General features: G+C 49.3%; 1 protein-coding gene across 1 annotated transcript; it reads right to left on the reverse strand.

Moving 5' to 3' along the window:
- Nucleotides 1-5,449: 5,449 nt before the first annotated feature.
- On the reverse strand, nucleotides 5,450-6,679 carry LOC144170641 (uncharacterized). The gene has a single exon (XM_077700570.1). It carries the CDS (start codon nucleotides 6,644-6,646, stop codon nucleotides 5,450-5,452), a length of 1,197 nt encoding a protein of 398 aa, XP_077556696.1. The 5' UTR covers nucleotides 6,647-6,679.
- Between the last annotated feature and the right edge of the window lie 7,283 nt (nucleotides 6,680-13,962).

Here is a 13,962-nt window from a genome sequence, read left to right on the forward strand (position 1 = left end):
CGCCGCTAGCCGTCACTATGCTAACGCCCAGACGCTCGGAGGGATCGCGTTTCCGTTGATTGAAAGCGAGTGTCCCGCCATATGTTCGGAAAGTGCGAACAAGGCATTTTACAGCCCGTTTATGGGCCCGTTCCCGGAGCTGAGACAATTAAAGGACGTTTTGTGGTCGTGCAGAAGGAAACGGTCCGCCACCATTCCACCGTTCCCTCGCCGGACGGACGCCTTCCGAGAACGGGGCGCTAGGCCGAGTTTTCAGGTCTTTGTTAAAGGAGTACTGACACGAAATTTTTATGTTACGTTTTTTTCGCTGCTATGCGTGCCTACCAGCCCACTAATCATAGAATGACAGATTAGACGGTCGAGCGCAGCGTAAACATTCATTTACGGCGTCGTTTATTCGTGCCAGTTTCGGTTTCGACTGAAAAACGCCGAGCGGCCGCCATGACAGCATGTATAACATGACGTCACCATTCTTGCCGTATCGCTGCCTCTCTGGAAGCGCGCTCGAGCGAGCGCACGCGCGCGCCCAGACCGGCCGAGGTTTTCGCCGTCCCCACAGGCCCGGGCAGCATGACGTCAGTCCCAAAACCATGACGTGTACACACGCCCGAGCAGCGCGCGCCAACCACAGCCAGCGCGTCGGCTTCGTCACGGGAGCCCCGACGTCGGCAGTTTGGGGCACGTAGCAGATGATGTCACGTCGGCCCGCTCTGGGCTTTCTCGTGCGGGCGGAAATTAAAATGGATTTTAAATATGTTTCGCTGAACGGTTGCCGCTGAAACTTGCTGGGAGATATCTCCTGATAAAAAGGAAGCGTTTTACGTAGTTATCTCAGCTTTGAAATTTCGTGTCAGTACTCCTTTAAGAGCTGCCACTTTGCAGTTCAGCGACAACCCGTGCGTCGTCGGTGTCTCCCCTCCGCTGAGTGAGGGATGGGGGGGAAAAAGCCAAACCAGAACGCAAGCTGCTCAACATGATTGGGGGGGGGGGGGGGGGGGGGACGGAGAAAATAAACCCCGATGGTTCGGTAGCCGGGCTTAGAAGACGAAATGTAACCAGTTGCATCACAAATAAAGCATTGTCAGACTGCACGTTGTTCATTCTTCCAATAAGGAAGATTCCCGCTTCGTGTTTGTGTTATTCACGTATGTTTGTGTGTGGTATCGTTGGCCATTCGTATACCCGCTTTCCACTTTCGACATATATGCTCTCTTCCGAAGCGACCGAAGCCATCATTCCTGTAGAAGACTTGTCTCGAAGTCGAAACGTCGAAATAAACCCTCCGCAGTTGCTGTTACCGAGGTTTCTTACTTTATATATATATATATATATATATATATATATATATATATATATATATATATATATATATGCACTCCACTCTCAAGAGCCACGTGTCTTTATATCTTGTCATCGGCGGTTGCATCACAAGTAAAGCATTGTCAGACTGCACGTGCCAATTACCTCACAATGCGCACCGGGACCACTCGGCAACACTAATTCACTACCAGCTATAAATGGCCACCGGGTCGCGTATTTCCAAACGCTTTGCTGCACAGAGCACCCACGTGAAATGTCCGTTCGCGCGATGGAGAACGGCAATCCAACGTGGTCATTGGCTGCGCCCCAACCTAAAGTGAACTAAGACATATCAAATCACCATTATTAACAAAAACAAAGCGTAGATTTGAGTTTAGAAAAAAATTGATTCCGAAAGAAAAATGGCATTGGAAAAAAAAGAGATAGACCTGCTGGTGCTCGAACCCAAGCCGTCAGCACTAGTACTCGGTGCTCTACGCCGAGGCTACACAGCCTTTTTTTTTTTTTTTTTGTTTTTATTGCCTGCTTTGACATTTGTACAGCACATCACACATCATGTCATGTAATGATCTGTCAACCCTACTTGGCTGACTACTTGGCTTTAAAACTTTCTAAGACACACTAAATCGTCAAGCACAGGCAACCACTCAGGGGGATCATCCTCAGCACGAAACACTTCCCGTATATACTGTACGCTTTCAATGAAATTTTCCCTGACAGGCCGGACATTTATATCCGCATTCCTCACCGCCATTCTCGTCTTCCATATACTATGAAGGCTGAGGAGCATGATCAAATCGTACGGCACACCGCCCTCATTTTTTACAGGTAAGAACCGAATTCCACGCGGCGTTATGGGCAAGTCTTTCTTTAACGTACGTTGGAGGACGTCCCAGTGGAACACTGGGTCCCAACAGTCGATGAAGACATGATTAATAGTTTCCGGCTTTTTGCACAGTCTGCAGTCGGTTGTCCACGGCACAAAAATACCTCTTTCTGCTAACCAAGTATCTACGGGAAGGGTTTCACTGTGTAGTTTAAAGAAAAACGACTTCATTGCAGGCTTCACAGGCATACTTTTAACCCTCCTTAAAACATCAAGCCCTGTGCCCTCACCGTATAACGACCTATACAGTGGCACAGGTAAACAAACATCAACTAAATCTTTGTACAGGCGCTTCCTGGAAACACTACACAGGTAGTCGAAAGAAAATCGTACCTTCAAAAATTGAACAGACAGAGCCACTTCACGCAAATATCCTTTCACCCCCCTGCACACAATATCACTTGAAGACACAACAAAGTCAGGCAGCACATTTTTCAACCTCACTTGAATTACAGTGCGCAAGAAGGCGTCTTTTTGATCCCGCACAAAACAAAACCTTGCGACAACTTGTCGTAAAAATAAATGACAAAGACCAAGACCCCCCTTTTTGACTGGGCGAAATATGTTAGAGCGACTGGTTCTTTCCCAGCTGGAAGACCAAATAAAGACCGCAAATACTCTGTGGATTTTTTGGACATTAGCACGTGACATACACAACACTTGCAGCACGTACCAAACTTTGGCTAACAAAAAAAGGTTGCAGATAGTGGCACGGGCAAACATAGAAAAATTGCGCCCTTGCCAGTTTCTGGTTTTGTCTCTCAACTTTTCGGTTTCGTTAGTCCAGTAGTCTCGGCTATCCCTATAATGATCCAGAGGCACACCTAGATATTTTGTTGGTGCCGTGGTCCATTGTATACATTCAAAAACGGCGGGGGTTGAGCACCAGTTCCCGTGCCACAATCCCGAACATTTATCCCAGTTAATTGCAGCCCCAGATTTTTCACAAAAGGACTTAACCACCTTAACTGCTTCGCTTATGCTCTTTTGATCACGACAGAAAACCGCTATATCATCTGCGTATGCGAGCAGTTTTACTTCAGTGTTCTGTAATGCAAACCCCCGTATTCGTTCATGCTTGATTATTTTTAAACAGAAAGGCTCGAGATACAGCGCAAAAAGAAGAGGCGATAACGGACAACCTTGCCTGACCGAACAACCAACATTTATACTTTCACTTAAATTTTTGTTAACGATTATGCTCGCCTTGCATCCGGCATACGCCATCTTTATACCATTCAATATAACAGACCCAACATTCGTGTATTCTAAGATTCTGAAGAGTATGTCATGGGACACCCGGTCAAAAGCCTTCTCAAGGTCGAGTTGCACCATCGCCACACGACCTGAGAAGGCATCACAGCACTCTAACACACTTCTGGCGACGTGCACATTGGTACTTATCGTGCGACGCTTAATACCGCAAGTTTGATGCGGTCCTACCAAAAACTGAATTACGTTTTGCAACCGTCTAGCTAAGACTTTCATGTAAATTTTGTAGTCAACGTTGGCTAGACTAATTGGCCTATACGCCTTTACGGACAGCAGTTTTACTGCATCTTCACACTTCGGTATCAAGATGATGTGTGTCTCCTTAAAAGACTGCGGGAGAACATGTAGTTTGTAAGCCTCTAACAATACTTCATATAAAGATACAGCTACTTCCCTTTTGAAAGCCTTGTAAAATTCCGCGCTTAACCCGTCTGGCCCGGGTGACTTAGAGGTGTTCAGATCATCTATTGCATTTTCTAATTCCCACACACTAATTGGTGCTTCCATTATTTCACAAAGCTCTGGTTCTAATTTGGGCATAAGCGATAAAAATTCATCAGCAAAGCCATCGTTCATTGGAATGTGCCTGTCAAACAGCTCAGTGTAATACTCGACGAACGCACGCTCAATCGTTTTTCTTTGGGCCGTAACACCATTTTTGTACCGTATTTCCCTGATTTCGTTTTTCTACGCGTAACGTTTTTCATCAGACAACGCACGCTTTGTAGGCATTTCACCGAACCACATCTTATCTGCTCGTGCTCGCACGATAGCTCCCCTATAACGCTCAGTATCGATGACTTCTAGTTTATTTTTTGTGTCCCTTATTTCTTGCTTAAACTCGCCGGCGTTTGCGCTTTCTTCTAACAATAGAGTCCTTAACTGGTGGCGAAGTTCTTGTTCCTTCTCTCTTTTCTGTTTATTGATAATTGTGCTTCTTTCGACAGCACCTATTTTAACTTGTTCTTTAAAAAGGTCCCACTTGACTCCCCAGCTCGTCTGTGTATCACTGTGCATATTAGTAAACAGTTCACTTACCCTAGCTGTAAAAGGTTCATCTTTAAGTACCCGGCTATTTAATTTCCACAACTTCCAATTCCATTTCGTGGCTTTCTGTTTGTTTCCCAGACAGAAAGCCACAAGGCAATGATCGCTGTAGGACAAGGCCTCGACCTTATAACTGTCACACAGTGGCACAAGTTCACTTGATATGTACACTCTATCCAGCCTCGCGTGACTGGCACCTTGAAAATGCGTAAACCAGATTGGATCTCTAGTCGTACAGAGAGCTACGTCATCCAAACAATATTTTGAAGTTATGTCCATTAAGCATTCGGCGCTTTTATCTCTAACCCGCTCGTGGGCTGCTCTGTCCTCTGCCATGCACACACAGTTGAAATCCCCAAGCAAGATAACAGCCCTTTCGCACTCAAGGTGCTTACTAATAGTTTGGAAAAAAGTCTCCCGCTCACCCTGTCTGTTCGGTGCATAAATACATATAACTCTCCATTCAATATCGCAAAATGAAAAGTCGCAATACACATAGCGGCCACTCGAATCAGCTACAACGGTCTGTTCAACAATCCCTATTGATCGCCTGATAAAAAGGGCACACCCAGCCGATTTTCCCACGGCGTGCGAGACACACACATTAAAATTTGCTCTAAAAGGTTGCAACATGCGGTCTGTCATTTCCTGGCTTTCCACTTTAGTTTCTTGCACCGCAATTATATCCAGTTCTCGGTCCGCGAACAGCCTACCAAGCTGGCATTGCTTCCGTCTCGCTGCCAGGCCTCGCGCATTAACCGTGGCAACGTTAATTGCAGCTTCTAAGCGTACAGCCATTTGGAAAAACTAGACCGCATGCCGCTCACCTCAGACATATGACAAACGCGCGAGTGTGCGTCCGCTAGCGTAGGTCAGTGCGGCATGAGGCGTTCGCCCCGCGTTCTTGGGCACACACAAATCTCGTCACGAGGGGGGCTTTGGCGGCCTCCTCTCTCCGACTTGAATGTTCGTCTTCGGTTCAGGACGCTTTTTCCTCGCTGTGGGCCCAGTCGAGGCACTACCCACCAGGTTCTTCGCGTCAGCGTCCGCAGCACTGTCCTCACGTGGCCGCTTGGCCGCGAGCTCATTGAATGCACCATCCTTCCCACGAGTGGCGGCGTCCTCGGCGTCCATGGAGGCGTCGCTTGGGTAGCCGTCGTCAATACTTGGCAGCGGGGTATCTTGCGGCTGCACCTCCGGCGCCTGAGCTGCCGCTGTTTCTTCCGTGCCCGTCGTCCCCTCAATAGCACTACCTTCGTCAATGTCCCCTTCTTCTGCTGGTGTGTCCGTGTCCGCCGGAATCGGTGTATGTTCCTCATCCGGGCCCTTGACAACCTCCTCCGCCTCCGCTTCGTCCATTATGTGCTTCCAACGCTCTTCTGTTGCTCCGGGTCCGGTGGCCGCCGCATACGTTTTCACGCAATTGGCGCCATCATGTCCGAAACGCCGGCAGACATTGCACTTGGGAACGCGACACTCCCTCCGAATGTGCCCAGTCTGTTGACACCGTAGGCACAGCGGTGGTCTTCCCGGCACGGCGACGAGAGCGAGCTCGGTTCCGATACGCAGCTGGTGCGGCAAATCGTCCCTTGCAACTCCCCCTTTCAGCCGGAGAACAACAATGCGTGTCATGGTGCTGAAATTCGCACACCCTGTCGCACGCCACTTTTCTTTCGTCACTTCAACCACAGTTCCGTACGGCGCGAACGCTTCCTTTATCTGATCGTCGGGAACATTGTGCAGGACCCAGTGAAGCTTGACGCGGACGTCTTGCTGGCACGGGTCAATTACCAGGCACCTGTGGCCCTTGACGGTGATTTCTTTCTTCGCGAGCACTTTCTTCTTCCCTTCTTCGCTCGTAAAGGTGACTGCCCAGATATGATTCATCTGGTAGGTGCCGAGGGCAGCAATGTCTGCGAGCACAGCGTCTTGCGCTAACGCGTCTCGAAAGTCTTCAACTCGGTACGGTCGAGCCCTTACGTCTCCATGCAGAAAAATGGTGTTAAAAACAACAGACCCGGTTGGCAGGGGAGGCAGAACAACAGAGTAATCCTGGGCATCTTCAGCATTCCTGTTTCCGCGGCGAGACTGGGCCGCAAACGCCGCTCCGACGGAGCTCATGATTCCGCGTCCGCACGCTGCGGTGACCGGAAGTGGAATGAGGCTACACAGCCAGTACGGTGGGTTCGTCTTAGCAGGCGCTCAAAAGAATAGCGCGCGCAGTGACGTCACACATGTCACGTGGGTGATCTTTGCAGCGAAGCTTTTGGAAACGCGCCACCGGGTAGCGCGCTTCATACCCCCACGGGAGTCAGTCTCTGCACCGCGCTCGCATGTGCGAACTGCGCATGCCGGGGGTCTCTTATGGAGGAATAGGTCCCTGCTCTTCTTTCTTGCAAGTACAACCACTGCAAACTGAAAGATAGAGGAAAGGACGTTCGCGCACGTTCTTAAATCATACCGGCGCTGATAGCGCATTTGCCAGCTCCAAGCCGTTCATGGGATTCCTCGCAGCCCTTAGCAGAGTGGTACACGCTCGTTTTAATGATGTAACGGCCAGGCGTTTTTCCCCAGCCGCTGCTGCAAGGCACGGGCTTGTAAAATACTGATCCCTTTGGAAGCGTCTGTACTGGGCGATTGAAAGAGGCACAGGTGTAAAAAATGATAGCAGGACCTTCGGTTTTTCGTAAATCAGATTTTTATTTTATTTTTTTTTAATTTGAGGATTTAGCGCGCCAAAGCAACACCTGGGCTGTGACGCACATCGCAGTGGAGGGCTCCGGAATAATTTTGGGCCTTTCCTTGACGTGCGCCGCAATCTCAACACGCGGGCGTTTTCGCTTTCGCCTTCATCTGAAAACCAGCCACTACGGCCGGGATTGCACTCGCGTCTTTGGGCTCGGCAGACCAACACCTAAGCCACTGAGCCACCACGGCGGGTTAATCAGTCAGCTGTTCCAGCGCACCTAATTTTAGTCGTGCAATCGACCTCGACTCGATCTCGTCCACACACAGCATGTCGCGCACAGAACGCTCAGAGAACGTTTGTAATGACTGCATAATGTTTGTGTTTTTTCTTAACGTCATCGTCACAAAAAACAGCATGCGCGCATACCGATCTGCTTGATAATACCCGGCCAATTTGCGTCCTTATCCGAGGACGTAATGATCTTCATGCACGTGTAATAGATCCGTACACTTTCATTACGCATTATGTGGAAACACTCATTTAAAAGAGACCGGGTGATTGTATTCTCGGAATAAAATGCGACCGTATTTTCTTTGTGCCTTGTTAAGCATTTCAAAATATGGCGGTCACGCCACGGAACTGCCCCTCGCGTATACAAATCTCGCGTTAATTGCGGTAATTTTAACCTAAATACTTTCTAATGCAATTTCACTAGACCGGAAAAAAAACCTCCCTTTTTCCAAAGCAGACATTCCGATATCAAAGGCCATTTGCGTTGGAGTTAATAAAGTAATCAAAAAACTTCGGAGTTCAACTAACTACCGCAATTGCAAACCCTTGAGACGGAGTTTAAGGGATTTGTTTGAAAAATACGTTCGATTGCGTTGAACTTTTAAAGTATAGCTTTAGTGTCTTCACTGATGCCGTTGTGCGCCAATATGACCTGCAGGAAAGCCAACTTTCACTGACGATGATGATGACTGATCATTGTGGAAGGGAAAGAAAAACGCTTCCCGTGGCCGGAATCGAACACGTGTCCCTATGTGTCCCTATCACTATCCGATTGCTCCATCTTGACATGGTCGAAGCGCACGCCAGGAAGTAGGCACCGATTCGCGCCGTACACCCCCCACCCAGATTAGTGCACACACGACAGCTGCTGTGGGTTTTCTAGAAAAGTGGTGCATGCCTCCAGAGTAGCACATATTCGCAATGTGGGATTGGCCAATCAAAGAATCTGTGGCAACACGAGGCAATAAAAACGCAGAGCCACAGAACAACACATACATCTAGAACACGTCAGCAGCTGACAGAGAGAGAGAGAGAAAGGACTTTATTGAGGTACCGGCAGTCGGGGACGGATCAGGCCACGCAGGGCTTCACCGTCCCGTAGTCTTCACCGCTCACCGCGGCGTCGGGCCGACCCCGAGGTCTGCGTCTGGTCGGCGCGGGCTACTTGGAGTGCCGCCTCTGTCGCCCCCTAGCCATCGCTCCCGCAGGAGGAGGCCGAGGGGAGTGCGGGTTCCCCATTCGCCTTTGCCTGTCCAGTGCAGCCTGCCGCTGAGCAGCTGACAGAACAGCGGCAGAAAGCTCGGAGTTCTTAGGAGCACTCACCGCTCGTACCACGAGGCTCGCGCAGTGAGCCTCAGAATGGTGCTTCGTCGTCTTCGTCTTCGTCAATGCTGCTACAAATCCATTACGAAGAAGCTTCGCGTTCAACCATCACCATCGTTAGACGGAGGAGCGCATCATTTTTAAATGCGAATGCATTTATTAGCCGGGGGTTGTCTTGCTTCGTTGGCCGGCGTGCGCATCCAGCGCGAGTGCACGTGAGCGCGCGCCGCGTAGTTCTGCCTTCGTCGTCGTCGTCGTCGTAAATGCGAATGCATTTCTTAGTCGGGGGTTGTCGTGCTCCGTCGGCGTGCGCCCGCAGGTGTTATATCTCCGCGCTCCTCCTCGCCCCTAGCAACAGCTGTGGCGCGCCTAGCAACCGGAGCAGGTGGTAGCTCGGGCGGGAGTAGCGGAGGGCAAGGGGAGAGGACACGCCCGAGGGAACTTGATATCGCACGCCGTTGCCACGTCTCCCGCTCCCGTTCGAGACACGTCTCCGTACAAGGACTTGTACACCCTTGCCTACACCGGAGACGGAGTCTTTGTGGTGACCGTGTACCTCGCGCCCAACCTCGCTCGAGACGCCGTTGCCGCGCAGCTGGACGCGGCTATAGAAAGTGTGCGCGTGCGCTCCAAACCCTCTGACCCCATAGTCTTGGTTGGCGACTTCAACGTTGACGTGCGCAAGAAGAGTGGCGAGTGGCTGGTCGAGTACATGCAGACCAGGCACTCTATGCATTGTCTCTCTGCCGGCTTCGACACGTGCCCCACTGCCATTCACGGGAGTTGCATTGATCTGGTCTTTACGCGAAACTGTGACGCGCGTATGCTTCTCAAAGACCCTTTGACCGTGCACTTTAGCGATCACAAGGCAGTGATTGTGGCCGTCAGGTACAACGATAACACAAACAGGTGCTGATGAATAAATGATTACGTTCACACTCTCGTCATTAATTACGCCATTACTCGCAACACACTCATCGGTGCACCCAATGCATTCGCATTTCTGCACGATTCCCTTCGGGGAGGTGCGGGGGAATATTTTTGACTACGCATTCGAACGAACTATAGCTGAGCCGTAATCTGTTAAAGTGTTAGGCCTACCATAGCTGTACGAATGGGCGCCTCCCGCAATGTAATCGCTCCATATGGAGCGGTTAGCACCAGCGCATTCCGTAATTTATAACGATGCCAGGGCTGCCACGTTGAGGCGGCAGCCAAAGGGCAACGCAGAGGCACAATCCAGCGTTTGAGAAAAAGATGACGAGGGGCGGCACCGATCGGCAGATTAAAAAAACGGAAGTTTGTGGCGTAGATAGGCAAGCACAGTGCATTCGCTTGCGGGTGCAAACCTCCGGCACATTAAAAGTTATCGGGGGTTTTACGCGGCGAAGCTATAGCATGAGGTGCACCGCATTTGAGGACTGCGGATTCATCTATACCACCTGGGCACCTCAAACGTGCCCCGAAGTTTCGACATACGGACGTTCTCGTTTATCGCTTCTATAGAAAAAATTGGCCGCGTATCTGCTCCTTTCGTTGCAAATGTCGTCAAAAGACGATAGTCTTTATCGGCTTTTGCGAAGTAAATGCCTCCCTTCGCTTTCCCGCTCACCTCTCATGTTGTTCCTCTTGCGTCGCGCTCCTCCCAAGGTAAAGACGCCAAAGGTTTGCTTAAATCATTTTAAATTTCCCGCGTTCCACTGCTACAAACCGGGTGTCTCGATGCCAACGCTGCCGTACGGCAAAGACGCGCGTGAATCGAGGCGCCCTATTTCGACGTTTATAGAACCACGTTTCCCTACTCCACGTGCGTTGCAAGCAGAACGTGGAACCTATCTAGTGGAACCTTGCGGAACTGTTGCCGGTTGATTTCTTAAAATGGCGCCAGAAGCTATGGTGGCGCGGGTGACAGCAGGCGACGGCGGAGTGAATTCTTTTTCTGCAGTTGATGAAGTATTTAATTTCGCAAAATTTCTTGATGAAGTATTTAATTTCGCAAAATTCAAGCATGTTTGATTTTTTTATAAAGGAACACTGCAAATATCACTTCTGTATTGATTTGTTGTCTCATATTTGCGTAATGACTTGTTGTTCTCCACCAATGTTGACAAGTATGAACCTTACACCGGACATAGACGGGTAGATTTAGCTGTGACTATATAAGACTATTGCGCAGGCATATTGTTTTGCTTTGGCGGGGTGGTTGAATCGAGTCACAGACAGACAGACGGACAGACATACAGACAGACCAAAATTTCTGGGTTTAAGTAGCCCAAGAAAGACTATCGTCTTTAAAATTGGCCTGCACGGCCGGTATCGAACACACGTACGTCCTTCGGCTCAGCAGCAGAGCGGCTCAGTCACTGGGCCACCGCGTAGTAGGAGTGGTGCGCTTGTATTTTAGTGAACAGAGCCAATGGAAACGAAAAAGCAGCGTACCCCCTCCTCGAATTTTAGTGCAGCGACACATTGTCGACTACTCTCGCTTTTCTGTCAACGCCATCTCATGGGCTACTGGCAAGGCCTTCGTGCACGCCCTGAGGGGAGAGAGGCGGAATGAGCCGCTCACCTTCTTGTTTGTGAAGATGCCACTCACGGGGATCCCGGGGGAAGGGGGGAGGCCTCTCTCTTGGACGAGCACCACTCGTTCTTCCTCCTGAATCAGCCTCTCCATTTCGCGCCAGGTGGGCACCTCTGTTTGCGATGTGGAATCCTGTGCAGACTAGACCGGCTGCTCGCGCTTCGTGCACTCGCCAGTGCGCCTTCCTCTTCGTCTGCTTCGCTTCTCACCCGCTTTCTTGCGCGGTGGCACATGACCGCCATTGTGGAAATTTCCGATCATCAACGCTGCAAGACGGCACGGAAGCCCTCGTGCACCGCCAAGTTTCACCTTTGATTCTCTGTCCACGGACAAAAAAGAAAAAAAAAGGAAGTAGACCGGCTAGCGATGTTAGTCGGACTGCCCCAACTTTATTTTACGGCCACTGCCATTGCGTGAAACAGCACTAGAATAATTTCGTTCCAAAGGGAGGCAGTTTTGTGTCACGCCACGCGTGCCCCCCTTCCACCGCATGCATGGAACAGACCTCCCCAGTAGACTTTTTTTTTTATTATTGCGATAGTATGCCCGTTAGCATAAAATACTGCGTCACAGGTATAGATGCGCGCTGGAAGGAGGTCTTGATGCTTAAACTTCGAGTTGGAGTGTCCCCTCTCTCCTGCGGTGACTCGGGCGTGGTCCCCACGCTACAATGATAAGTTCACCGACACCTGCCCCTTCTTCACAGCTCCTGCCAAAGTAGCTGACACGAATAATCTGTTATAGACTTATAGACTTGCCCCTCTCTCGAAACAGCGACAACCCAACACCTTCGAAACACGGGCCTCCATGATGATGACGATGAAGAAAATTATAATGATGATGATGATACTTGCCTGTTTTATTCCTTTGATTGCTAATGATATCCCCTGTGTCACAAGCTAATGACGAGTCATCATACCGAAGAAATGAATGTATCTATGTTTTATACTCTTCGTTTAATTCTATCCATGCTGTTACGCCAGGCTCAACATATTTTTACTCTGTCAGAGGTGGTAGCTGTACTAGGCCTATTCCCCTCTCTCCATTTGGTCTACCAGCATTCTAATCTCCTTTTAGTCGTCTCGGCCGCCTTGAAGTTAACTCCCACTGTGCTACTCTTGCATCTTAGGGCTTCTGGAAGCCCAATATTTCCCTCATGTAGATTTGGATGGATACACTCACATTGCCACACTGTGTGACGCATAGTTGGTTTCTTTCCCGCAAACCACGCATACCCGATCTTTTTGTGTATACTTCCCCACAAGGCTCTTAGTTCTTAAAGGGTGTTGGGAGCCCACTTCACCTTTTTTCTTGAATCTCAACACCCTTTTCCTAGATCTACACCCTTTTTAAGTGGAAAAAGGCGTGTTGATCAACTTCAACACCCTTGGTTTCTCTAGGGGTATTGAAAAGGTGTGGAAAGGGTGCTTAGCTGTTCATTGAATCAGGCCATGCATGCATGTATAATTGCACTGTAAAGAACAAGACATGGCCTCATACCCTCCTCACTCGTAAGAGATGTTCAAAAGCAAAAAAAAATTGATCGTCTGCGGCACCCTCCATAAAGGCCACAGTTATTTTTCTCTGCCTTTTTTCTAGCCCCATCGAAGCCAGTTTTCGCTTAAACAACTTCACTTTTAATAAATTATGCCAATTTATATTGTTTGAAACATCATGAGGTACAAAACATATTTTAGAACATTTTAGTACAAAACATTTTAGAAAATGTTTTGTCCACCCGTGTAAACAGTAGGAAGTACCTCGAAAGTTGGAGGTCTCTTAAACCCTTTTTTGTCAGTTGGCGGTCTTTTCGTATCACCTTGTCCTAACCTCGAACCCTTATTGTGACAACTACGGTTCACCGGAAACAGTAGAGCATATATGCGCCCTGCATACCATAAAGCAACAAACGACCTCTCACAGTAGATCTATTGCCTCAAAAAAAGTTTCCTAACGTTAAATGCACATCTGGGACCTTGGTCATCTCCCTCGTCTCAGCGGAAAGTGCTGGTCGCATTACTTGATTCCCTCCACGATATCGGCGTCTCTGAGACGATGTAGGACTAAATATCCTCACACTATGCAACCATCTACACTTTTCCCGTGACACAATCCAGGTCTCACACTCACACAAGATGTTTCCTTTTTTCACTTTTTCTTATTTCCTTCTTTCTACTCTCTTTTCCGAATTACTTCCTATTGCGACTTTATTCCATCCTTCCCGTCCCCACTGGGTAGCATGTAGACGACAACATGCCGGCAGACCTCTCGGCTTTCCTCTAATAAATAGCTAGCTTTCTCTCCCGCTCTTTCCCCCTCTCTTCCCTCTCTCTCCTACTCTCTCCCATCCCCCTCTTTTAAATGCAGAGCATATCAGTAACTCACGATGTCACCCGCGTCGACGTCCGTAGTCATAGTCCGCACCCCTCCCCCTACACTATATAAAAAAAATTCTATCCGGCGCCTGGTTTCGATCCCTCGACCCTGCGGGCGGAACGCAATGTACATGGTGCTCTACCCACTGCGCCACAAAGCCGACACAGAATGGGAGGC

Source organism: Haemaphysalis longicornis, unplaced genomic scaffold (assembly GCF_048455015.1).
Source record: "Haemaphysalis longicornis isolate Haplotype H1 unplaced genomic scaffold, Haemaphysalis longicornis Haplotype H1 scaffold_2, whole genome shotgun sequence".
NCBI classification, from domain to species: Eukaryota; Metazoa; Arthropoda; class Arachnida; order Ixodida; family Ixodidae; genus Haemaphysalis; species Haemaphysalis longicornis.

Bases quoted from the DNA above. Each gene is read 5' to 3' on its own strand.
- LOC144170641 (XM_077700570.1), bottom strand. From the start codon at position 6,646: ATGAGCTCCGTCGGAGCGGCGTTTGCGGCCCAGTCTCGCCGCGGAAAC.